Raw genomic sequence first — 26,578 nt, forward strand, 5'->3', positions numbered from 1 at the left:
GCTCTTCGCTTGAATTCCCGTCCCAGTTGGTCTGGTGGCTGGGGTTTGAAATCTGTTTGAACGTAATCTTCAGCCGTGTTGTTTCTTACCAATGGCATCCTTCCAGTCACGCGTTTGCCTGGTGGTGTCCTACCTTTCCCTCTTAGTTTCGGCGAGGCCACCTGAGGCGAAGGCTGGAGGAGAAGCATCCCCGGCCGGGGGCTGGGCGAGGGCTCTGACTCTGAGTGGGTGTTAGGAGAAAAAACCCTGAGCATTCAAGCGAAGGACGGGAGTAACAGCTGTAGTAGAGTTTATATTCTACCGATCATGGGACTTTCGGTTGTTTCCTATCTGTTTTTCAGTAACATGTCTGGTGGTTATAAAATGAGCAGTATTTATCTGACCCAGGAGTCAGAGACATTACCTCATTGTCACGGGGTCAGTGGCAATTAGACTGCAAAGACCAGCCAAGCAGTGCCGCTGGGTACAATAGTCTGTGGCAGGCTTAACCTTTACGGTCACTGCTGCTGCGGAGGGACAGCCCAGCAGCACGTTGCAGCCTCGCGGCCCCGCAAAGCCAGGCCTGGCATTTGAATAGCAAGAGAGAGCAGAAAAGGCCCTCTCCTTTCATAACCCACCCCAGAATGCTCATGCACGCTTATCAGCGTATACGTTAAAAGACTGCAATATATTAATTTAGGCAGGATTCATGGGTTAATGGTTTATATCAGTTCTATCTCGATTTTGAGTTAAAAATTAAGTTCATCCCCCCAAAAAAAGGTGTAGTAACGGTTGAATGTAATGCAAGTACAATAATTTATAGACATCAGTCATCCCATAGTTACCATAAAAATGATGTACGAAGGTTAAGAGCCAGGTCAGCAGCTGTGCACAGCGTAACCAACTCAGCAGGGAGAGGCAGCTGAATTTAACCTGCAGCCAGAGAAGGTGACTACACCGGCTCGTGCACCGGAGCAGCAGGGAAGGGGCCATACCCGCTCCTGCCTTCAGCGTCGATTAGCAGCTGAGCCGTGCACTCGAGGGCATTTAGAACTGAAACCAGGTGCTTTTCCTTTCTGGAGGTGGCAACCTTCTATTTCTCGTCTGTTAATATATGGTTATTCATCATGCATACTTCCTATTCGTATATGATAGACTTGAATCACGGGTCTACCCCATGCAAGCCAAAACGTGATAACTCTGAATTTAAGAGCAATTCACTTTCAGATAGCGCATTTAATAGTCACCCCAAATGAGACGGCTGAGCCACCAGATGAAGGACGTTGGTCTCCAGCTTCCCACTGTTTTTCATTATTGACTGAAAGGGTTTGTCAGGCTGGGTGGGCAGGATGCTGCGGGAATGCACGCAATAGGAGCTCTGCCTCATCCTGGCTGGCTGCCAGAAGGGCTTTCCTCCTCCATGTTGTCACTGGTCCCTCTGATTCATCCTGTCTGCCCGGCTTGCTCTTGCATGCTTTCATGCACCACCTCTGCATTTTTGGTTCAGGAAAATTTAACATCCTGCCTATTTATCTTTCCACTGTATAAAACTTGGTTTTGGCATAGGCTGAGGTAACCCTGCTCTCCCAAAGAGAGAAGCTGGGAGAGAGGTTAGGGGGTAGCACTGTAGGAGTTTTACAAGCAAGTCATCTTCCCTTTTGCTTTACAGTTCCGATTGCTCAGAATTAGGGTGAGGATGTGGGTAAGGAGCAAGACTTTCCCCTGCTGTCCTGTCAGACGGAGTACTAGACCCACAGAAAGACTAGGAACTAGACTCACAAAAGGTGTGAAAAACAAAAATCTGAGCGTTTCAGTTCTTGCCTTGTAGGCACCAGCTCAAGCCCCGAGTTTGGGGTCTAGGTTCCTAGACAGGCAATGGGGAGAGAAGGGTGGTTGTATACGGGAGGCAGGGAGGTCGGAGAGCCTCCTGCAGTGGCTGGCAGAGAGGAGTAGCCGCTGGTCAGCCATGACATGCTCTGAGCTGCTTTTCTCCACACGGGTTTCGCAGCTGGGAGCTCTGCCCAGGGGCGAGGTGGGAAGTAAACCGCAGTACACGCTGGGCAGCAGCGTGGAAGAGCCACACGGAGCACTCCCAATGTGGGAACCGGAGCAATGCCCTTTCGTGCCCGGGGAATATTTGAATCTAGTTCTTCCTGGTAAAAGCTCTAACTGGCAAGATATCCCTGAGACAGGAGCTCCTTCATTCCTCCTTGTATGCATACTCCTTTGAACCCTGTAACACTTGACTGTTCCCCAGGTTCAGGTAGCGTACTGCTCTGGGGCGCAGCAACCTTGCTGTCCGTGCCTGCTGCAGGCAACAGGTAAGTATTTTTACTCAATATTCACTAAAACAGCAACTGCACGCAGGTCTGCTTCCTGGACTGCTACCAGTGTTACCATCACTCTCGTCAGTCCAGTAAATGCTACCAGAGGCAAAGCAGAACAGTCTCAGGAGGAGACGGTGGCATCCTCCCTGCTCTGGCTGTGGAAATGGTTATTTGGAAGGTCGGCACCATCAGAAGCAAGGTTGGGGCTTGAACTGCTAACATTCCTAGTGCCCGGCCCTGCTCCTGGCTACGCTGGGTCCCTCCACATTTTAAACGGGTCTGACCCCATCCTGGCTCTGAAAACGTGCGCTTGATCACATCACACAGGCGAGAGCTCAGGGGCCTGGATGCATGCAAGGTGTGAGGCGCTAGGGATTGTCAAAACCTAGACTGTCCCAAGGATGGCGATAACTAGGTATATAGGAGCCGGCCAGGGAAGACAGACTTCCGAGTCTCTGGTAGCACTTTTTCGGCTGGTCACTGCCAGAGGGGGGGCTCCGAGTGACACGGGCGCGTGGTTTGAGTCAGCATGAACTGTCTGACACGAATCCCCACTCAGCTTGGTCCTCACCTGCGTTTGCTCAGACTCCCCAGGCACGCCAGCTTTTCCCGTAATACTTGCCCTCGGTTCGTGCCTGCAGCACCCAGGAGCTCATCCAGTCCCCGGATTTCCCTTAGGAAATGAAGGACTGTCCTAGTTGGGGTGGTGCAAGCCAGGCCCCCCACCTTCAGGGCCATCCATCCCTCTGCACCGCTGCCGATGCTGTTGGGTCTGTGCAGAAAATCTTCACGGGGCCGTGAAGAAACTTGGGAGTAGCCGTGATGGCACTGACATCAAAGGCACTGCGAGAAACCTGCATTTCCATCTCTCTTCCCAACATTTACATTGAGCAGGTTTGGAGGCCACTGTTTCCTTCTATTCCTCCCACTTCCTAATTTTAGGGAAAAAAAAAAGAGCAAGCTCTCGTTGCCAGCCACAAACGCACACCTTCGGGAGAAAGGCTCCTTGACATAGCAGAGCGGGATGTCTGGGAGCGTGTTCAGGATGAGCCCAGCAGCAGCAGTTCCCTGCGGACGACTCATCCCGCCTGTCTAGCCCTGCCTGTTTGAGGTTTTCTGTAGCTCTAGTCCTGGCTTCTTCCAGACACAGAGCAGCTGTGGGTTTGGGGGTGTCTTCAGGGTGAGTCTGGATTTCCAAGGATCTGCATTTTGGGTTTAGATAGTTTAATCCTCTTGTCAGCTCGAGATTGCTCTCTGCAAAAATCTCCTAGCCATTGAGGTGACCTTTCATACTTGAATGAGATTCAATGGCTGCAAAAATTCAAACTAAAGGCAATACGTACATTTACCAGCAAAGGCAGTTAGTCACTGGGGCACATTGCAAAGGTCTACACCAAATTTACCAGGAGAAATTTTTATTGAAAATGTGGGGCAGTTTACCCACCAGTTATGGGGTTGGACATGGGAACCACTGGGAGATACTCTGTGATTTGGATCCTGCAGGTAGTTGTGCTACTTGATTATAATGGTTCTTTGGTCTATGAATAGTGAATCATCCTGTGATTAAATTGATGTGGAAACTCCCATGGTGTGTAAATAGAGGCAAACTGCAATTTTTAACTACTTTCAGGTATGCTAACACCAAGAGGATATAACTTTCTGTAATTTAATGGTACATGATGTTTGCTCCCATCATTCATAAGTAAAAGTTTCTTACAGATTTAACAGATTGTGTTTCCATCTCTATTGCTTAAAAACAGTGTCATGGACACAAGTGAAATGGAAATCGTAACATAGCATCTCCACTATTTTAAGAATCATATTGAAACACACGGAACAGATATGTAATTCCACTCTTTGCTGCCTTCAGATTTGGTGCTCTGTGTATTTACTTAGCACTGGAAAAGGAAAGCGAAAACAAAGCCGTTGCCTCAATAAGCCCAGGAGCAGGCTTTGCTGCTGCCCTTTCCCTTAGGACCAGGTACCATTTCCAGGCAGTGGAAGGGCTCTGGGCAAGTGAGAGCTGCAAAGTCATTCCCAAAATGAGACAACAGAGAGAAAGGGGGAAAAAAGGGGAAAAAAAAAAAGGACGGAGTGCCAGGGTGAGAACAGCCAGCTGAGGAGGACTAATGGGTGAGAAAGCCGCGAGATGGATCTGAAGAATGGTAGCTCTTCTGGATGGCAAGGCCGACTGGAAACGGGTCTGGCTGTTCTGCTCCCTGGTGCTCCTGGGGAAGCACCTGCCTTGAGGCAGTTTGTCCAGCTGTCAGCTTGTTTTCACACAGACCATAAATGCATCCTGGGATTGTGACTTTGGCTAGGCACAGGGTGGTCTTCCCAACTCGTAATTATTTTTGAAATTTCAGATGTTTATCCCATGGTGCACTGGGACAAACCGCTTCCATTTTTCCCATGGAGACCTGAGTGCGGGAAAAAGAGGCTCCAGCTGCCAGCAGAGCCGAGCGGCAGCAACGGCTTCACGCAGCTGGGGGACCGTGCGGCGTGCTCCGTCCCTATGGCCTCATCACATTCAGCAAAAGCGCTGTAGGTTTTGTTCATTTTCCTACCAGCAGTTCAGGTCTAAATCAACTGGCATTTTCTGTTTTCTTTCTGCAGATTTTTGTGGTTGTAATTCCAATTGCATCTGTATTCAAACTTCTCTCAATTTACTTCGATTCGGTCAAGAATTGTTCCCATCTTTTTTTTTCCCTCCAGCCTTACAGAATTTCATTTCCAAGTGTCCCGCTCACACACATAATTGCAGCAGAGAAGCATCGCAAAAACTCGTGAGAGCATGCCAAAAGTGGGCTAGCTGGTCTAATACAACTCTTCGGCGTGGCATCTCCCGTGTGCATCTCAGAGTTGAATTTCTATATGACTAAGCACATTGGCAGTGGTGTTCGATTGCATCTTTAGAGTACTGCTCCATATTTGTCTTTCCTTCCTCAGTTCGTCTCAGTTTTAAAAAAAAAAAAAGTGGGTTCATACGCTACGTGCTGACAAGGCTTAACTATTATGGATGGCAGGAGGGGTATGAGGCTCACAATGCAGCCGAGTACTGGAAAGATATTTGTCACTGCAGATTTTGCTTGTCATATGCAGAGATGACATGCAGATCTCCCCTCTGACAGATTGATAGTCATTCCGAGATGCATCCACCCACAAAAACCACAGACGTGCTGCTTTACTCAAATCTTTACTTTAACCACTACTTTGCGATGCAAAACTGGTGGAGTTTTTGGTACTTTTTGTTAAAAATGAAATCTTTATAGGGGTTTTCCAGCATCCTTGCTAGTTACTAAAAACAAATCAACATTAGCCTACTGGATGGGACAACTCAGTTTACTTGTGGGTGGTTTTGACATTAATCTCATTAACATGTTTAGTCTGAAAGAAGGTTGGAAAGGTAGTAAATAAAAAATTGTACACGGAAGTACTGCATCTCTCCAGAAGCTATTCCTTGTGTCTCAGTTAAAATGCCAGTTTCACATAGGTGGAGTATTTGTACTGATTTTACTCCAAATATCAACATCTCCTAGTGACTGAGTTCAAAGATTAGCGACATGGGTCTGTCTGGAAAGTCAATGCACCGCGTTGAATGTACAGGTTACACTCCACGCCATTCAGGGCCAGGAAATTCACAGTTCAGGACCAAACTTCCATCACGGCATGTGAGAACCTGGTCACGTCAGCTCAAAACCAGGTAGTCTCCAATTAAAACAAAGAGCCACCCAAATCAGTCATCGGTAGGCTTATGGCCCTTTTGTGTCCTGTGTTGCAGCAGTTACTTGATGCAGTACTCATTTTGGATATTTTGGCACGGGTACACTTCACAGGCATCCCCTTTAACACCTCGCTTTGGGCGATCGTATAGCTGCCTGGAAAAATGGCAAGTGGGTCTGCGGGAGTACAAAGAACACACATGGCAACGTCTTCAGATGCTTATGTTGGAAACGTAAAAAGGAAAGTACTCCAAATAAGTTTCTCTTGTTCAGAAATACAATGGGCAATTTAAAAAACCCTATTAAGTATGTGTGTAGGAGCATTTCCCATTCTGGGAGACAAGTTGAATTGTTCTATGGAGCTATATTATGACTTTCCCGACACGGTATCAATCAAGACGCCATTATGTAACGAGGTATCCATCACACGCGCCCCATCGCGAGTCCCCGCCGCGAGCACGGAGACTGTAATCCCGGCTCCTTTGTCCTGCCCTCTGCCAATTTGCTGCAGAATTGAGGACGAGGCTTGAATTTGCCATTGTGGCGGTCTCGGGGCCGTGGCGCCACGGCTGTGCTTTCGGAGCAGTTATTTGCATTGCCTTGATTAGTATGTCACCTGCTTCATTAGGGAAGAAAATTCTCATCCACAGACGCAGCCATTCATGCAAATTGGAGAATACACGGAGATCCTTCCCCTCTAGGACTTTCCATTATTAGCAAAATTGGTAGATTCTTTTTGTTCCTTCTTCTTTGGAAGGTCACTTTCATTTTCACCTCTGAATGGAAGTTCTTATTTAAAAGACAAAATAATAATCTTCCCAAACTTTAACATACAGCAATCCTGCCTAAAGAAATCTGATGCCAAACAAAATCTCAGGTGCATGCAAGGCAGGTGGAAACTCCCCAGTTTCAATCTAATCCTTACGCTGACTGCCATCTGTCAGTGCCACCGAATCATTAATTTTACTGGAGGTCAGGAAACTGTTTTCAGAGCCAAAAAGCTCCCCACCGTGTAGGACCTAAACCTCCCGGACTCAGTCGAGTGGTTCCTTCTCCTTACATCCTCAGCAAACGTCACCTTCTCTCTGATAGTACATGGGACACCTTCCTTCCTCCATCCCTGTTTTCCAGGCTATGCAATCCCAGTTCCTCACAAGTCACCTTTTCCCAAATCCAGAAATCCTTCTTGCTTTCCCCCTCTGGCATGCCCACACCATTTTTCCTGAAGGCCCTCCAGAAGGGCTTTAGGGGCACTGGCCGGAGCAGCGTGGGCACTTTCTGTACGTATTCACGTGTACCTCCTGCACCCAGGAGCGAGCCACCTTCTTCCACAGCAGCACCCACCCTCTCGGCTGGCCCCCGGACCTCCTCCGGAGGGGTTCTGCCTAACCAGCTCCCCTTGCTCTGCACCCATCGCTGGGTCGTTGGCACTGCGAGGAGCCAGTTCCTCCTGGCCACCGCCACACGTGGGCTCTGTATCGAGAGGAAAATCCGCTCCTTCGCCCCGTCCGTGCCTCTGGCTGTGGTCTGCAATGCTAGTTTTGTTCCTTGGAGTTATCTTTTGATATTTGTAGCTCTTCCACCCAATTAACAGCGCACACCAATCTCAATGCTTCTGAAGGATTCTCTGTGTTCAGTTAATTTCCAACGTTCCCGAGAAATACTACTGCAGAACCTCTGCAGAGGGGGACAGTGAGAGCCATGTACCTTATTTTACAGCATCTCCAGAGGTGATGCTCAGCCTCCCAGGACCTGGCTTAAAGAAACTAATGGTATCATTACACATTCTGATCTCAGGTTTTGCAGGTTTTTTTACCACTTTAGAGTCTACAAATTGTTAATAGAACTTTTTGTGATTTCACGAGATATCCAGCTTTTGTGGAAAAAACACCTGAAATGTGGTATTTAAAGAGATCCCTCACGCAGCTTTTCCTTGAGATCAATGACAAGTTGCCGTGAGGCGCTGGATCTCAGTCCCGAAGGGCAAACCCCTTACGCAGGCATGAACCTCAGAAGCTGCAGGGTCAAAACCGCTGCCAACCAGAAGAGGGTTTTCTCCATTCCTCACCTCCGCTGCCACGACCACGGTGGGCAGAGGAGTTCAGCACATCCAGAATGATCCAAGTGGGAAAGAAAAATCCAAAAAAATCTTGAAAACCAAATAGTGCAAGAAGAAAAAAAAAGCTAACACATGTGATGTTTGTGCACGAAATTTCCTTGCAGTACCGAATTTGCAGAAATGAATGACCTGTTTGTTGATGGAGGGGAGGAAGATGGCAGTAGGCTTCCTCTGCTGACCAGGAGCCGATACAGCCTTTGCTTGGGCCCGGGAAGAAGCGTGACCATGCGAACCCTCCGCCTCGCCACGTGACAAACCCCGCTACACCAACCCACCTGCCCCACGCTGCAGTTCATTTCTACTGTCAGGGCAGTGGTTGTGCTTCGCTTCAGTCGCCGTGCTGCAGCTGTACCAGAGGGAGAAAAAAAAACTATCGCTTTTTGTATCTCCCCACATCTCCTGGGAAAGGACAACCACATGAGAAAACACCAGATTTTACACAGCTGATTTTCACACGGATCGCTGCGCAGACCAGGGTTTGTGCTTTTGCTGAAGCGCCCAGTATCTTTGCCTTTTTAAGGTAAAGATGAAACAACGCTGAGCATTTGTACAGATGCCCTCTTGAAGCCGCTGCCTTCCCAGGCTGCGCTGCAGCCTCCTCCCTCTCACCTGACTGGCGGAGACTCTGGGAAGCCTGACAAATTTGTGAATGTCTGCTGATCCCTGGATGGCACAAAGGGAAGAAGTGAGTCAGATGCATGTCTCTGCTGCTCAGAGAAAATGAAATCCTGCTCCTTCATTGCACAACCCTGATGGCAGTCGCATCCGTCATGCTCCCTCTGCGTATACCTCGCTAGGAGCCAGTGGCTGCAGAGGGGAGGAAGACAGATTTACCAGGATACGTATGGAAATGGTGTATGATTAAGAAGTCACAATCTCACCAGTAAATCTCTGGCTCGGAGACTGCCGGTCAGGCTGCCCTCCCTCCCCCTCGGATGCACTCGCTTTGACGTTTCGTGATGACCTGCGGCAGGGAGACGCACCCGTTTCACACAGTGTGTGCACTTCCCAGATTAAAGGTGATTAATTGTACCAGGTAGTTCCTGCTACATCTTAATCAAATACACATAATCAGCAGTGCTCCTGTGCACACAATACTTTGAGCTGGAGCGTGGTGTTGTGTTTTTTTTTTAAACTCTCACACACTCCAGCCTGAGGATGACAAGCCTAAAATACCAGTGGTAAGAGTCCGAAGTACGCAAAAATGGAGTGATCACAGGCGAGGTTCCTGGGGCACCAGTGCCTCTCGCTGCCAGAGCCGGCAGTTTGACGGTTGGACTCGATGATCTTAAAGGTCTTTTCCAACCTATACGATTCTGTGATTCAGAGGAAGAAGGACACGCTCTGGTATTAAAAGCACAACCTCTGAGCTGGGAAAAGCACCATCCTTACCTGCAAGGCCCCTGTGGCTTGGCTTTCCGGGGCGTGTGGGCAAGCGCAACAGCAAACACAACCACACATCACCTTGGAGGGGGGAGACAAACCACCAGCAGCCTCTGACCGTAGAGTATTTTGCATCATTTATTTAAATACCTATATTTATGCATTTACAAATTTTCATAGCTCTGTAGCTTTTTTTTTTTTGCCTTTTTTTTTGTAGACAGTATTGCAGAGAAGTTAGCTTTTGTAAAATGAGGTCCATGTATAAAACTATGCAATGGACTGGAGGAAAAAAAAGTTTCCTTTCATACTCTCTAGAATCAGAAACCAAAGAAAGTGACCGAATGGAGGGGGAGAGGGAGAGGAAGGGGTGGGACGGACCAGCCTCAAACCAGTGGCTCTCTCACAAGCATTACGTATGTCAGTGCTCAGCTACAGTCCTAACGGGATAGGTCATGTTTCAGGCCGTGCAATGCCTGTTTGCTAAAGCTTTAGCAGGCACGTAGGTCTCTAATGAAAAAAAAAAAAAACCAAGGAAAGGATCCTACACACTGAGAATGCAAAGCTTGGACAGCTTCATGATAGGTTTCAGGTGTCATGGCACGAAACGCCCGCAGGAGACTGCACCGACTCACCAGTAGTGCATCCTCATCCCAAACTTCATTTTGCATAAAAAGTTCCCTTTAAGAAATCTTAGCATTTAAAAAACCTGGTATCTGAGCTCTTCTAGCCTCAGTACTTTGCAGAAGTCACTTGAAAAATACCTCCTGCTTTCCTCATTTGGAAGCTTCAAAGTAATGTTTTGCTTTAATTGATACCAATTTAACAGCTCACGGATTCCCAGTGTTATCTCTGGGAGGAAGAGGCAACAGATAGGGCATTGCAAGATATTTACACACATGGTACAAAAATGTCCAAGGGTATGAAAAATCACCACTAACACAATTTTGCAGCAGCCTCATTTACACCTGTAATTTTATACTATTTATTACATTGTACTACCACACCAGAATTCAAAGATGTGCACTCCCTTTAGGACACTCAGGAGTTACAAATATATTGTGATTGCATAATTCATATTGCACAATTGTATAAAAACATAAATACTAGCTATTCTATTTTTTTTAAATACAAAATACATGTCACATAGTCAAATATTCTTTTCAAGTGCAATTCAGGTGCTCTCTTTAGTCCTTCCAAGAAAAAGGCAATTTTGATAGTTTTGGCACAAAGTTCAGCCTCCGTCCTGTGCCAACAGTTCTAATTACAATACATATGCCCAAAACGTTATATAGTAGCAGTCATATACATATAGTATAAAAACAGGTTATTTACAAAATGAACCAAACGTACACAGAAGCAGCCTCAGTGGTCGGCTCTAAACTCTGGGTTAGCATTACTCGTGCTGTTGCAAGAGGGGCAAGCGACCCTTCTGACTTATGCTGGTTGCTGCGGGTTCACGTTCATGGGCGGAGGGTGTCCTAGGAGACCGATGCGTTGTTTCTGCTTCCTCTGTTCTGTCATCTGGAAAATTAAGAAGTTTGCTCATTAGGCCTAGACGCTTCCTGTGTGTCAGCTCGCTGAAGGACCTGGCACTGCCTTTTGTGGTTAGTGTTTACTCTGAAACCCACTTTCTACAAATAACGCTCCTCTGTCCGCTGTGCCAAGCACTAACAGATGAAAGAGGCAACTACAGCCCCATCTCGTGCACTCATCGAGGACATCCATGAACGTGCTCAAGTGGCTGACTACCGTTTTGCAAGAAAAGAGCTCGGGAGAGCCAGGCGGCCAGCGCAAATTAGTGCCGAGAGCAGCTCGCAGAAACCTCCCCCGTTAGAAATTCTTTGTAACCAGTCCAAGGTACAAGGCAGACCAGACGCAGAGGGCGGAAAAAAGGGGTGAGCCCTCAAGTCAGGCTGGGAATACCCTCGTCTTTGCTGGAATAGACTCGAGCGCTTCTGCTCTCATCAGGAGCGAGCCAACATCCCTCTCCATCTGCCAAAAGCCAAGACGCAAGGCAGGGATGGGCGGTTAACCACCTCACTGCCAGACAGCCAAATCTTTAGTGTTGCTTCCCATCAGATAAAATAACATTTTTCCTAATTAGTGCAATCATGACCTGAAAATGGATCATCTTTTTTTTTTATTACTGATACTGAAAAATGGCTACAATCTAATTCTCCACTCTATTTTTTTCAAACCTTGGGAGGTTTCTGACAACTTGCATAAGCTGACACGCCACGTAAGGAACAACTCGGTGTGGGCAGGGTCTCCAGCAGCGAACAGCTGGATCGCTGCACACACTCTCCGCCGCTCCCTCTGCAACCGCATTTCTGCTTCAGAGAAGCCGACATGTGGGATGGCTTGCAGTAGCCATGCCGAGGAGGATGCCAGGGCAGCACCTCGCCCCTGGACCACCAAGGCAAGGGGAGCCCAGCGCTGCTCCTCGGGCACCCAGGCTCCACCGAGAGCCCCTGCACCCTCAAAGCGACGTGCAAACACGGAACCGTGGCACGTGATCTGTGGTGGCACCAAGACAGCACTGACAAGCAGCCATGCTCGCATCCCGCTGCTGCTGCTCCTTCCCTCGGGCTGAGCGCGCCTGGCTGCGGTAACGGGCACGGGTGTGCCGGGGCAGGCCGGCCGCCTCACCAGGGCTTCGCAGGACCCCACCGGCAACTCCGGCAGCACACCGGCGCACCAGAAAACCTGGCTGGCTTGCCCGATAAAACAATTTTTCATTCCAGCGTAAGAATCAATTTAGAGTATTTTTCTTTATAAGAATTAACTAAGTTCCCTGCCATGCTTTTCCTGTAACATCTACATCCACAATCTAATTTTTTCAGTTTTCAGATATTTAATGACAAATGTCAGCCAACATAATTGCTTGTGGAAGTAACTCCAAGAGAAAGGAGACAGTGTGCTCACACATTTGGTTCATTTGTAACACACACTTGAATGTATTTGTTTAAAAACTCCAGTCTTGGCAATGGTGAGTAGTCTTCCCGTCTGTGGCGCAGGGTACCCCGGCGTGCCGGGGCAGCCGGCCGGTGGGCAACCTCAGGTCTGGAGTTCATTGTGGGGAAAGGAACTGGTCAAAACAGGCAGTTCTGGGCACCTCCAAAAGGCTCCCCATGTCCCACGGGCCATACAGCACTGCGCACACCATTGCTTTCACTCAGGCTAGCTGTGTATAATTACACTCATTTAACCACTAGGGAAAGGACTGAAATACGGTAATTCCTCTTGAAACCATAATTAAACTTGACTGCAGCCCAGTGCCTTGCTCTTCGCCTGACCCAAGGGAGGCAGAATTGTTATTTTACCTTTCCAGGAAGATGACCGCAGCCTCCCAAGGACAGGTCACACCTCCCAGTCCTCTGTACCACACTTTTGGAACTCCATTTTCACAAAAGGCTTGTAACGTTTCACAGGCAAACGGGAGCAGGAGGAGAGGGGTCTTCCCATCGCTCTCCGGCCTCAGACACACACACAAGCTACTCCCCTGCTGAACCAGCTGGGACTTTTTTTAACTGTTTCTAAGATAACCCACAAGTTGGAAATGCAGAGAGGCAACGAGGACTTCATTTTAAAAATGCCCATTTAAACTAATTAGCTTCAGTGAGCAAACTAAGAGCTGTGATTTCACACAGACAGTAAACCGATTCAGAGGACACATGAAACAAAAATGGAAAGAAAAAAGAACAATAAAAGGGACTCTAATAGATATTTTTCACGCTGTATAGAAAAAGGGATGGTGCACCCTGATGCAGGTGTATGTAGAAGATGTGCCTTGTAAAAAAAGGGAAGAATAAAGCAACCGAGCATAAAGCAGAGAGAGAAATGCAATTGCAATGTTGATGCAGAACGTTATTAATCCTGCAGGATGCGTAATGCTTGTCTAGAGGGCACAAGGCTGCAAGATGGAGCAACTTGAATCTCTATCACATTTACCTGAAGAGTGAATCCCTTGCAAAAGCTTTACAGCTGCAGCGACTGTACACCTGGGCCTAAAAGGCAATGAAAGCTACGCACAACATATTGCAGGGGAGCTGCCAGCCACTGGAGTAATGCTGACAGGATTAAAAAACGAAACCAAGGGGCCTGAAGTTGATCTGAGTCAAGCTGGACTCTCTGATAATTGTATATAACTGCACAGACGCAGGCTGCCTAGCTCCAAAGGTTACAGGTGAGTTGGATTTAATTCCAGGAACAGGAGCAGGGCATGTGTGAAGTGCACGAGCAGGATACTGACCGTACATGCACACATGGACACGCCAGCGCCTGCCCGCTGCGCTGCTTGCCAGCCTGCTCAAATAAAGCCAACCTGAGCAGCAGCTCCAGCAATGAGTCACGCTTGCAGTGACGAAGGTCAGGGGTCCTGGCTGGTGCGAAGGGACTGTCCTGAGTGAGAAGCCAACGTCTGGTAGAGATGCCTCACACTTACTGACATCAGAGGACGGCGCTGGCGCTGGAAAGGGCTTCTGGGTGATTACATCTAATCCCCTGCTGTTGCAGACAATTATGTTGTAATCTTTTCGCACAGAATTAAAGTGATCAAGATTTTAATGGCTCTTGGTGCACTTTGTGAATGCAGGCGTGCTGGATTCCAGTTTCTAACAATTACAGTCTCCAGAAACCTAACGACCTTGAAAAGCAAATGAATGAGAGGTTTTCCCTTTATTTAATTACAAGAACATAAACACAAGTAAAAGTTCCCTGAGTTAGTTCCTTTTCCTGCAGACAGTTCCTGATCAGGAGGAGGGATATACTGGTTTTGTCACGTAATTGGAGCATCCTGCAACTTAAGCAGGGCTCTCAATAACGGTACTTAGGGGAATTCCTAAAAGCTATCACAACATTAATGAAGCTGGTTTCCTCTTTTGCTTTTACAGTCAAATAGCTCCCTAAAAGCTAAATCCTTCATTCTTATTTTCACAAAGAGTGAGAATGGTTTTTAGTGCTTGGTCAGCCAAGAGCTGCAAGCTTCAGAAACAAAAGCATTCTGATCCAGAGCTGGCTGCGGCCGATGGAAAGACTCCTGGTGACTGCAGGCCACTTTGAGTCAGACCCTTCAACAAGACGATGTAAGACACATGTTTCAAGATAATTGTTTCCAGGCAAGATAGCAAAACCACTACCCAGCAAGTATTAAAGCACAGACAAAAGAGCAACTGCCTCTATCCTCCATCCTCAAAACCAACTAGAGCAAGCGGGTCCATGGCACAGTGTCCGAAAACTAATTACAGCCAAGAACAGCAAGGTCTTCTGCTCCCAGTCCTACACGTTAATCCCTTCCTTGTGTTCCGTGGGGTGTCCGGTAAAAGGGCCCAGCTCCATCAGAAATGCAGAGTGTGATCGGAAGGCAGGGAGCCGGGATGTCAGTCAACATTGGCTTCCAGAGACTCATGTCTCCATGAAGATAACTGGCTTACAGAGAAACACAGCCAACCCAGAGCACAGATGGGAAGCAGGAATCCGATTAGTATTGGAGAGAGTTGTGCCAACTGTGCTACCGTAGGCAGATCACATCTGAAGAGATAACGAACCAAATCTGTTGGCCATTTCTGCCCTGGGCCATTCCATTGACTGCCCCAGGATACCATGTGTGCAAGTCAGCAATTAATTTTATCCAGTGCAGATACCTGTATAAACTTAACTAATTGAACCATCTGGCTCAGGTTATTAATCCATAAAGATAAGCAGCTAGTCACTTTGCCACCACAAACAGCTCCCACCAGGGCAGGCAACAGCATTTTCCCTTTTACAGCTGTAATCCATAGGGACAACATGAAATAAAGCCCTGCTGCCTCTGTGGCTTTCACAAAGCCATCGCTGGGTTTGGGCTGGGAACAATCCCCACAATCCCCTCGAGCCCCAGCCAAGCCGAAAGTTAACACAAGTCCTCAAATTCTTGCTGCAGAAAGAACTGCCGCACCGAAAAAATACTCAGAGGTCTACGCAACATTCACATGTTAAGCAGAAGCAATACATGCCGCAGTGCAAAATATTTCTGTGGGTATGTCGGTCTATGCTGCAGTCTAAAGCGTGACAGTAGCGAAATGATATCTGCATTAGCAGCGCAGTGATAGCACAGAGGAGACCAGTGCAAGCTAACCACTCAAATATTTCTCCAGTTTCTCAGTGGGTTTTGAGGTCCGCGCAGCAACACAGCACTTCTATCAATATCACACCCTCTGACTTACAGGTTTTAAGCCTAAGACCTTAGCATGATCCTGTAACAACAACAACAACACCACCACATACGTACAGGCTGCCTGCACCAGCGAGGACTGATTTAAGTTAACTTTTTTTAACGCAAGTTTTCCCTTTCTGGAGGTGGCCACTTTGGACTACACCGGTTCAGTTAGCGCTGCCAGGCAGGTCAGCTGGGGCACGGGGCTTTGGAAGGACATTTTGTTTGTTCCCTTCTTTCCTAAACATGAGTTACTTTAGAAGAGTTCTTCACGGGGTCTGCAGAAGCCATGGAGCTGTAAAACACCACTTTGTACAACAGGCTTGCAGGACCTTTGTCCTGCTGTACCAGTGCGTGGCCACACATTTGCAGCCAGCTCTCCCTTACCTGATCTTTAAGCTCTGACAGCTGGCCAGAGAGGTTGGTCACAAGCTTCATGGTGGACTCCAACTTCTCCTGCAAGTTCCTCAGCTCATTCTGCTCTCCTTCCGAGTCGCTGCTCACAAGCGACATGGCCCGCATCCGGGGGAACCAGTCCAGATTTCTCTCCTGAGAATCACACATGAGTTCACAATTAGTGTTTGCCAAATGAAAACCTGCACCTGAGTGGCTGAGTGCGGACAGATCTTTAATGCCATGCAGGGACATTCCTCAGATACACAAGCTCTGTAGTTATTTTCATTTGCATCTTACTGGAAAGTTTGCAAAATTGCCCGCTAGAGGCAATGAGGCACTTCAGACGTAACTACTGAAAATTAAGGCTGCTTATTGTTGGCTTTTCCTTTCCAGCAACTCACTCTCCCCAGCCATTTCTTTTTCAGATACATTTCAGTGTAATACATGGACACTGGACAATAAACCAGCCCAGATTTCATGTCTGGACAAGCATTTTCCAGTGCTAGAAATCTGCTGCCATCTTACAGTCTTTTAATTTGTGTTTGTTGGAGATTCTCTGCTGATAAAGGGGGTTTGCTTTTTTGGTCAAGCAAAGTTTGGCTGTGCTTTCTAATGAAAGAAACCATGTTCTACCTGGAAATACTTTCACAGCTCAAATACTTCCTTTTTAATGAAAAAGAAAAAAGAAAAAAATTCCTATTCTGACTGGCTGGTTCAAGCTAAAATGTGTGACAGATTCAGTTACAATGAATTGCTTATAATAAAGTCTTCATTCAGGCATACAAATTCTCTAACATTCCATGTTTAAGTTACAGTCAGGAACTTCAGTGGACACGTGCTTGGTTTTATTAATATGTACAGAGGCTCACACATACACTCATGTACACGCCAGTGACGTTAAAAATAAAAGCAGGAACGGAATAGAAAGCCACAAAAGAGGAGGAGGGGTGCATACCACATCTTGACACCTTAAATTTCAACACCGAACTGGTTTCCTATCTAGTCTGGTTCTCCTCCCACGCTGGAGATACTCTCTGAAATGGAAGTTAAACTAACGCTGGATGAGATAAAGATGTGTGCACTCTCATAGGTGACACTGCAACGACTGATAATATTTTAAACAAACCAGATGAAACGGTAGTAGCCTACTGGATTAACAGTATCCCAAACCAAAGATCAATCAACGTCACTGATTAATAGTGACCAAAGTTCGCCCTGCTTTGCAGGCCAGGCTCTTCGCTGGACGTTCTCTCAAACCTACAGCTTATTTTTATGGCACTGCAAACTCTTTGGCTTTTTGCGATTCTCTGCCTAAATCTCTAACTCGAACCCGCTCCCCTATCTCTCTGCTCCCCCTCCACGCTCACTCATTCCCAGGAGCATCCATCCTGCTTAAATCAGGGTTGTGCACCTCTACAGAGATTTACAGTCACGTCCTTTCTGCAATTCGGATGTGATGCCAAGATTCATCATCTTAAATTAGTTGCTTCTGATCTGCTTGGAGTTTACTATTGCTGAGATTAAAAGGCAGAAAGCAGGCCCTTTCCCATGCAGCACACCACAGGATTCCCACATGATGCAAAAACTGCCAGGAAGGCTTTTTTCTCCTGATCTCTGTTTACAGGGCAGATGGTTTCTGCTAATAAAAGAAAAAATATATGTACAAAAAAAAATATGCCTTTATCAAGATAAGTGCCAAAATATTTTGGACTTTAGGAAACGACAGTCCCACAATTAAGATTTAATAGCAGTAACAAGCAACGTTTCACTGCGTTCTTCCAGCTGTAGTAAAATCCTCCTTAGGGAAGAGAGGGCAGCCTCATCACTTGTGCTCGGTCCAGCACCTCCGCCCCAAAGTATTTTCCCTCCCCACCCAGGGAAAACAAACTAAAACAACTGCTATTCCCCGCCCTGCTCTCCTCCAGGCGAGAGGTTTTCAAGGACAAGGCAAGTTAGACTAAAATGCAATTTATATTTGCACGTTTGCCTGGACTCTCAGGTCCATGTCCTCAGATTTCTAGGCAGATGCAGGAGCAGAGCCCTGAAGCTCCTGCCCACTCCTTACTTGCTGTGGAAATAGTGTTATTTCACATGTTCCCAAAGAGGTGATCCAAGCCCACCCCCAGAGCACCGCCAGGCCCCGTCCTTGTGAAGGATGAAGGGGACAAGGGGAGCAGGACCTGGAAACACCAGCCTTTCCCTACCTGCAACATTTTATTAACAAATACCCTAAACCTTTTCTAACGTTACTTTGCAATATAAGCAAATGCTGTAGCTGCTGCAGAGGTTGCAACTTGATCATTACAGGCAGGGAAGGGGACGGGCACTCTCGGATGGTGAAATCAAACCAGCAAGCATTACAGCATTACCAGCTTCTGCAGGCTCGTCAGAAGTTTCATACTCACTGTTTTTCTGAAAGCCTCAGCTCTTGAAGTCACTTGAGTATGGGAAATCTTGGCTTTCAGTTGAAAAAACAACAAAGTGCCTCTCTAGTTCTCATGGTGAAAGATTAAAAACGCTCCACGTGAACTCCACATGCTGAGAAAGGCAAAGGCTAACAAAAAGGAGACAAGACTCACGGCTCCCCAGGCAGCTCCTGAGCTGTGAGGACAGGACTCCCTTTTGAGCCTGGAACTGGCAATACCCTGCTAAGTCCTGATCTACTTGTGAAAGAGTTAATGGGGGCACCTGGAAATTTTCTGTGCAGATTCAGGCTTAGGAAAGGACCTATACATCTCTTTGCCAACCCATATCATTGGGCTGGACCTAACCTGCACTGCCGTTCAGGTTTCATGTAGCTCATTGGCATGACTCAAACCCAAAGTTCACCTGGAAGTGTCCAGCTGCCACCCAGCAAGAAATCAGGGGAAGTCCACCCAAACAGCCTGGGCAAACACCCTGAGGTGAGGAACCGTAGGGACAGTCATGCAGGTAAAACTGCATCGATGCAGGTAACACGGGCACCAGTGAACTCGCTGACCCACAGGCTGCTGGGACCTCTCCGGAGAGGGCAGCAGGGATGCCACCAGCACGCAGGGGCACACCTCTTTCTCCTCCTCCTCCTCCCTGCACACACGATCCTGCACCCCTTCACTCTGGCTTTGCATGGGAAACCTTCAGCCTGTTCCTACAACCTCCACCAGCACCACAGAGAGAAGCTCGAGAGCCTGGATGTGACCAGCCGGCCAAAATGCCAACTTGTGCCCTAACGCCTGTCCCTTGGGGGGGGGGTGGGTGTGTTTTCTTTTAAATAAATAAATAATGATGCTTCAAGCAGAGACGGTGAAAACGGAAATAAGCAGGAATGCAGAAAGGTCAGTCGCTGACAAGCCCGCTGGGCCGGCGTGTGGCAGCCAGCCCGGCTCCCGGCCCCGCGCCTGCCAGCAGCGCTCCCTCTGCAGAGCGCTTCTATTCAAGGTTGAATAAAAGATTTATATCTTGATGATCTAGTTTCTGCTGAACTTTAACTGAACACCGGGGTGCCTTTAAAGATACAGCCTTACATCTTTCACTAGGGGTCTGGTAGTTTTTTTTAGAGGCACGAAGTGAGCCGTGAAGTGAAAGGCTCCCCTTGGTCCCTTTCCCTGCCTGTCCCTCGTCCCACCGCGCACGCCCGCGTGGCTGCTGGCACCTCGCATACCAATGCAGTTATGCACCGTCTGCTCTGGTCCTCCTGCAAGCAGAGGCACCGGGATCCTGGTGTGCAGTCAGCTCCCTCTTCCCGTCACAGTCGCAGCTTCCTCTGCTTCAACAGACGAACTGACTAAAGCCACTGACGGAAGCTGGCTAACCGCAAGTGCTGGGTTTCGGGTTAGCTCTTTTCTAGGTAAAGTTGGAAAAGTCCCTCTTGTAAAGCAAATGTCATTAAATCTCAGACATGGGGGCGATGCTGACCGTCCACGATTGGAAATTTGAAAAAGAGGAAGCGGTGCTGCATGATGCAGATGCAATTCATTCTGAGAAGCACCCGCTCCTCCCTGCTTCTGCCGAAGAGTTTATTCTAAGAAAGGTTTCTGAGGCAACCTCAGCGCGAGCCGTGCCAAGAGATGCATTAGCTCCGCTCCTCGGGCAGGAGGCGGCCGCTAACTGGGCAGGGACCGGGGCTCGTCCTCGCCGCCGGCTGCCCCGAGGAAGTCACCGCTCCTCTTCTGGGTCTCCATTTATTCAGCTACCCCTGCGCCTCACATTTATGGGGTGCTGAAGGGCTAATTCAATGCTCGTCAAAATAAATCCCTATAGCCTGGCACTGGAAGGCTGCCCAGCAGCTGTCATTTAGTAGGGGAAGGCGGCAGCAGCGAATTTCGGTTTCTGTCTTGTGTCATGAAAAATCATACCCATACAGCTAATAAACAGCTTTGTGAAGCGCTTTGAAAATTAATTTTTTTTGTTTGTTTGTAGCGAGATGAAACTCCTCTTGGTTCTTTCTTGTGCTTCCTGGAAAAAGCCCCATGTCAGGTTCTCTCTTTCTTCTGCAAAGGGCTCACCATCACTTCTTCCACACCAAGCTGCACTTCTCCCCTCTCCATGAAGAATGGCACTCGATGGTGCCCCCCCTCCACACCAAGAGTATTTTCAAACCCTCACATCCACCGTTTCTTTAAACAGGAGGCTGATGATACAAGGCTAATGATATAAGAATCTCCTTTTTCAGTGTTTCCATAGATTAAATACCCAAGTGGCTTTTGCACTGGTGCAGAGCAGGGAACCTGGAAGACAGACATCATTTCCAAAGGTGGAAGACGACCACATCCCTATATGAAATGGTTCCCCCTGTACATCCCAGCGACAGTTCTGCTGCGGGTGACCCACTTGAGTCGAGTGTTGTGTTTACCAGCGGTGAAGTTACCCCACCAAGCATCACCCAGCTTGACGCGACTGAGGTGGACAGCCCCAGTGGGAATCCCCGAAGGCGATCTCCTTACTCTTGCAGAAAGGACAGTACCACCTCTCCGCGGCAACCTACTTCTGGCTGTTTGGATTTTAAGTAGGACATGTTACACCACGATCAGCTGGGCAGGACAAAACAATTAAGCATGCAAAGGCTGAACAAACAGCTGCTGGTGGCGATGGCTGCAGTCACCCACCTACTCTTGCACAATGCATCCGGCATGGCCCGGGCAGCCCGGAGTGCCCCATGGCACGGGGTCACAGGCGCCCCGGCACTGCCGGGCTGGAGGAGGCGGCAGCGATGACTCAGGGGACAGCCACCTCGCCCCAGCCCCGGGCCACCTCCTCGGCACACATGGCCCCATGGGGCTTTTTTGTTCTGGCCAGTGTTGCAGAGTGAGCGGTTTATTTTCCCCAGTGTGTCACCCTTGATGGTTTCCAGTTGGAAACCTTCCCCCTCCCTCCCAGGCGTGTGCTGGCAGTGCCCCAGCAGCAAGGACACGGCGCCCACCCTGCAAGCTGCTTTGGGATCCACCCGTATCCCCACACGTTATGCAAACAAACCATTACACAGAATTGGGCTGAAGCCTTTGCTTCTGTTTTCACCCGCCCAGGCCCTTTTCCTGCCACACGCTTGGCCAAAGTGAAACTCTTGACTTGTTAGTGCGGATGCTAACCTGAGATTCCCAGCAGATGCCTGCCCAGGTGGTTTATCAGGGGAAATCAAGAACTCGGCCACATAAGGTTAATGACAGCAACAGGAGGGTTTTTTCTGCAGCATGCTGCAGGGCATGCCATCTTGCACACCTCCAGAGGGAAAAGCATACTAACGCTGCGTGGGGAAGATGAGGTTGACCAACCATTTCTCCCCATGCAGCTTCTGGTTTGCACCTTAATGCCGATTTCAAGGGTGGAACAAGTTGCTTCGCTATCTAAATGCAAAGCTCGGGACCCGTGCCTATGACACAGTGTTTCCAGCAGCCAAGGGCCTTCTGCCAAACACACCTCTTGGCTCTTCCATGCCTCTGCTATTATTTATTGTTTAACCCTGTAATTATATTGGCTAACTCTGGTAAGGCATCTCAAGATGCAGCTTGTTGGGAAGATACCACCAAATTAAGCACTATCAGCTCCAGTTCAGACCTTGACCTCCTCAGTCCTCCTCCTCTCCCAGCTTGCACCCACTGTCATTGCAACCAGGAGCCCTGAAACCCCAGTTTCTTCATCTATAACCAAGCAACTGCATACAAGTTATTTGTACGGGCCAGTCTCTTCTGCGTCTGCAATTGGGTTGGTAAGTATTGATATGAGAAATCTTTTCTATTCAATTTTGCCCCAAAGTACAGGATTTCCAAGTACAAATTACACACAAAAACTAAGTTCCTGATACTCTCTCAGAGTGTAATTTCAGCTGTATACATGTCTTTCACCGATGCTGGAATCATTAAGCCACTTTTGAAATGCTTCGGGTTTCAAGCATCATGGCCTGCCACTTGTTATTGCTATAGGTGCTGCAGTTCAAATCCAGTGTTGGCTGTCTCCAACCAAATTATATTCGGTGTAGAGCCTGGGGACACAGTAACCCTTCAAAGCCATCATCACGTGAGCCTCGTGCAGCTTGTGAATCACACACTTCTGCTGAGTTTCAGAGCACAGCGACAATCGTGGCTGGGTGTTTAACTCCTCAGGAGAGGTTTCAAGTTGAACTTGCACTTCTGCAAGAATGTAATTTTAAAAGCCTGACACTGATGAAACTTTGCCTTGCTTACTAGGAGGCTACGTCTTGGCAGAAGTTACAGGCTACACTGGACACTCAAAACAGTAATAAGAAATACTTTCCAATTATGGCATGGCACATAGCTCAAGACAAAAAGAAAGAAGCCCAATAGTATATTTCAATCTCCAGTTTTGCAGGAAGAGGTTAATTAGGGCAACAAAAGGAAATCTTCAGCCTTCATTTCCATTCCAAATTCCTTTAAGGATATCTGCACCATCACTGCTATTTGTAAATGGTTCATTTTCAAATGACAACACAATCCAGTTGAAGATTCAGGACTCAGCGCTCTCGATCTGGACATGTGAGCTTGGGCAATCCCTTACACCTCTCTACCTCGCTTTTGTAATAAAGGTTAATGACACGTATCCTGCTTGGTGCAACACTGGATTAAAAAATCTGTGGAAATTGCAAGAGCTAGTTAGGAAGCTTTGTGCTAGAAACTTTTCCAAACAAGCCTTTATTTTTTAATATGCACTTCTGCGTGCATAAAATCACTCCCAGCCGTGTGGCTCTTACCCACACTGATCAAACATCGATGTGAAAGTATATATGCAAATCCCCATGTTAGGGTATGCAAGAGTTGTGCATGCAAATATTTGTCCATGCAAGTGACAACACTGCAGCTGCATGCACAGCAGCCTATGAATGCACACAAAACCGAAGTGTATATGTGGTTTGCTGTGTATCAAGCTTCAGAATAAGATTTTTAACATATTATAAATGCCTGCAAACAGCTGTTTGTAGCAGACCTTTGCCAAGACTCAAGTGACAGCTGTACTGCTGGGGCTGCTGCTAGCAAGGCTGCCACAGTAACTGCAGGCAAATGCAGAAAACTTAAGAAGAAATTCTCGAGACAGGATGAGTAGATAAGACATTTAAATGAACTAATCTGTAGGGAGTTGCACCGAGTTCACATTAGTCATTTGGGTGGGGATGTCAATGTCTGGCCAACACGATAAGTGGATCCCCCCACCTCCTACACACATGCTATTATTCAGACATCACCTGATCTTCCCTGGTGACTACAAAGCCACACAGCAGATGAACCATATGCCTTTGTTCCTGGGAAACACAGGAAGCACTGGACTACCAGCTCTGCAGCACCATTAGCATACTTTCCAGATAAACACTTTTCAAAAGACATTGATCCATCTTGAAGCCTCGCTATCTTAAATGCACATCTGCAGTGATTTAGCCAGATGAACAGAAGTTAGGTCATCAGGAGGGCTTTATAAACACCAACAATTAAAGACCATCTCTGTTACCACTAGATGTTTTCTCACATCCTACAGTACTGTCTGTGCTGTTAAATAGGTATTAGGAGGTGGCTCAAGAATGCATTTCGAAGATGAGCTGCTTCATGCCAAGCTTCTGTTTGCCATCTCCTGAAATCCATGAGGTTGTCAACCTCGCCAGTGCGGGTAAGGACTTCAGGACAGCGGATGATTCACTGCAGCAGCTCGGGCGTGTACGCAAGCTCAGCTTCTACATCAAACAGAACCAGCAATCCCATTTCCCCCCTTGCATTGCTCTAGCAATTCCCAGCTAAGATTCTTAAGCTCTCCCAAGTTTTACATCATGTATCACAGCAGGCACACGCTCACCTTACTGATGGAAAGTGAATATTATCCCTGTTTACAGGGGGAAAAGCTGGCGATGAATTCCAGGCCTCCTATCAGAAGTCTGGACTTGTAGCTACAAGACCACTGCAGCCTGGCCTCCCACGCAGCGGCACACAAACACACAGGGCTCCGCAAACGGGGGAACTTGAACAAAACCAATCTGGGATTGCAAGCACCAACAGACCCACATTTCTATCAGAAAAATGTTACGGAAGGTATCGTTACAAATCAGTACTAAAACACAGTATGTTAGATTTTATTTTGTCGGATCACTGTTTTTTTATTATTTGTTTTGATCAGGCTTACAGTGTTCAAAATACTTCTAAACCTTAAACTCTGTTTCCAAGTTTAACAGTGGACTTTTCTGCATGCTGCGTTTTAACTTAACAAGCTTCTATCCATGAAGAAATACAAAAATCACTAAGAATTGTAGTTAAACATTGATTTTCAAGGCTACAATTTCTTTTTATGCTGGGTCAGATTCCTGCAGGCTACAAGATGAATTCTATGGGCAAGATTCAGCTCTGCCATCTCCAGTACAGTGGTTAGCCGCAAAAGTGCCTTTCTACACACATTATTTTTAGACAAGAAAACATCAAAATTCAAGATCACTCTTAAAGCTTCTGAATATTCACTAACCAGCATAAGTGAAACTGTCCAGGATTCTTTTGATACCACAGTGCTTAAAATATCTTTAAAGCACTGTACAAGCAGCACTGGATGCAACTCACAAGCTGATGGTGAATATAATTTTAGTGTCCTAAATTCATTTTTTTGGGTTTTTTTTTTTTTTAATGTTCTGTGGTGTTGGAACAACCCACAAATACTAAACGGCAGAGGCAATATTTATTTATTTATTTACTATTGCCAAGAGGCAGAAATCCAACAGTTTTCTAAAGATATTCTGTTGGGAGTCAGAGCAAAGGTGAAGTGTATTTGAGGTGTATTCTGTCACCACAGTATGATTTGGAGCACATTATGCTTCCTACCCTCAACTACTAAAAATGGGTATAAATTGGAGTTGAACAATGGTACATAACAGCCCATGGAAAAGACATGCCCCATCTATGTCATTATCAAAAGATGTTAGAGTGCCACCTTCAGTCTGAAAATGTGGGGAGAAAATCCCTTTTAAATCTAACCGTGACATAAGTAGGCTTTCCAGGAGAATCTGGTAGCGGCAGATATTAAGCAACCACAGGTTCCCATTTGCCCTCTGTATAAATACAAAATAAACCATCACCTCCAAGAGGTGAATCTCAATCTTTGGAACCACTGACTTATTTAAGGCTTTCCTTTTGCCTGTCCTTCTAGATTCATGGGATGAAGACAGAAGGCTTGAGTAAAAGATGAACCATGCCCCATGTTACTACTAGATACACCTTTAGGCAGAAAAAAGGATTTCTGACTCTTACAGAAGTATTTAAAACAGGTCTGGTAGAGAAATATATTCATCATGTTTTAAATTCAGATTTTCTAGGGTAGAAAAGAATGTTTTTAATGTTAAAGGACGATGGAAAGAAATTGCTTCTGAGTTTCAGAGCAAGCTTTGCCAGATCAGTCCTAAGGAATATGGCGACTGCAAAATGCTGCTGAGAACTACCATGTCAGGGCAGCAGCAGCCTGAGCTGCTCCGGTCATGCCTGTGCCAGGTCGTGGCAGACCACTGATGTGCAAAAACAGCAAGTTTACTTCCTATTCCACGGCCCGTACGGTTACACCACGCTTTCAACAGCATTGCAGTGAGAGCCTGCTGTTATTCTCAATTGAAAACTGGCTCATGAAATGCAAAAAACCACCAACTACAAGACATACTCCAAACCTCTACCTAGAGCATGTAGTTATATAAAATTGCATCTGCGTGAGACACTTGGTCTATGCATAATTTATCCATGTTCCCGTTCGAGACATAGTAATTAGCCTTTGCTGACACTTCTATGAATGGGAATTCTGGTAAAAGTCCTCCAGTTTTTGCATTTATTGCAGACATATTCAGTGACTGTTTTTTGGTTCCCATCTCATTTGAACTGTTAATCTGAAATAATAATTTGTTAATAAATTGTTCATTAACTGAAACTTTTAAAAAAAACCCCCTAGTTTTAACACAACACAAAATAGTCTCTTACAAGCAGAAACATTTTAAAGAGTACAGTGCTTCCCCCTGAAGTAATGC

General features: G+C 47.0%; 1 protein-coding gene across 2 annotated transcripts in view; it reads right to left on the minus strand.

The window, feature by feature from the left end:
- Positions 1 to 9,667: 9,667 nt before the first annotated feature.
- ITPR1 (inositol 1,4,5-trisphosphate receptor type 1) overlaps positions 9,668 to 26,578 on the minus strand; it is a 180,194-nt gene continuing 163,283 nt past the window's right edge. For both annotated transcript variants that reach the window (XM_072875732.1, XM_072875731.1), the window contains 2 exons: positions 16,111 to 16,272; positions 9,668 to 11,051 (listed from right to left, as the gene is read on the minus strand). In XM_072875732.1, coding sequence (XP_072731833.1) covers positions 10,965 to 11,051; positions 16,111 to 16,272 — 249 coding nt within the window. In that variant the 3' untranslated portion in view covers positions 9,668 to 10,964. The remainder of the gene's footprint in view (positions 11,052 to 16,110; positions 16,273 to 26,578) is intronic.

Source organism: Ciconia boyciana, chromosome 11 (genome assembly GCF_034638445.1).
Source record: "Ciconia boyciana chromosome 11, ASM3463844v1, whole genome shotgun sequence".
Taxonomy (NCBI): domain Eukaryota; kingdom Metazoa; phylum Chordata; class Aves; order Ciconiiformes; family Ciconiidae; genus Ciconia; species Ciconia boyciana.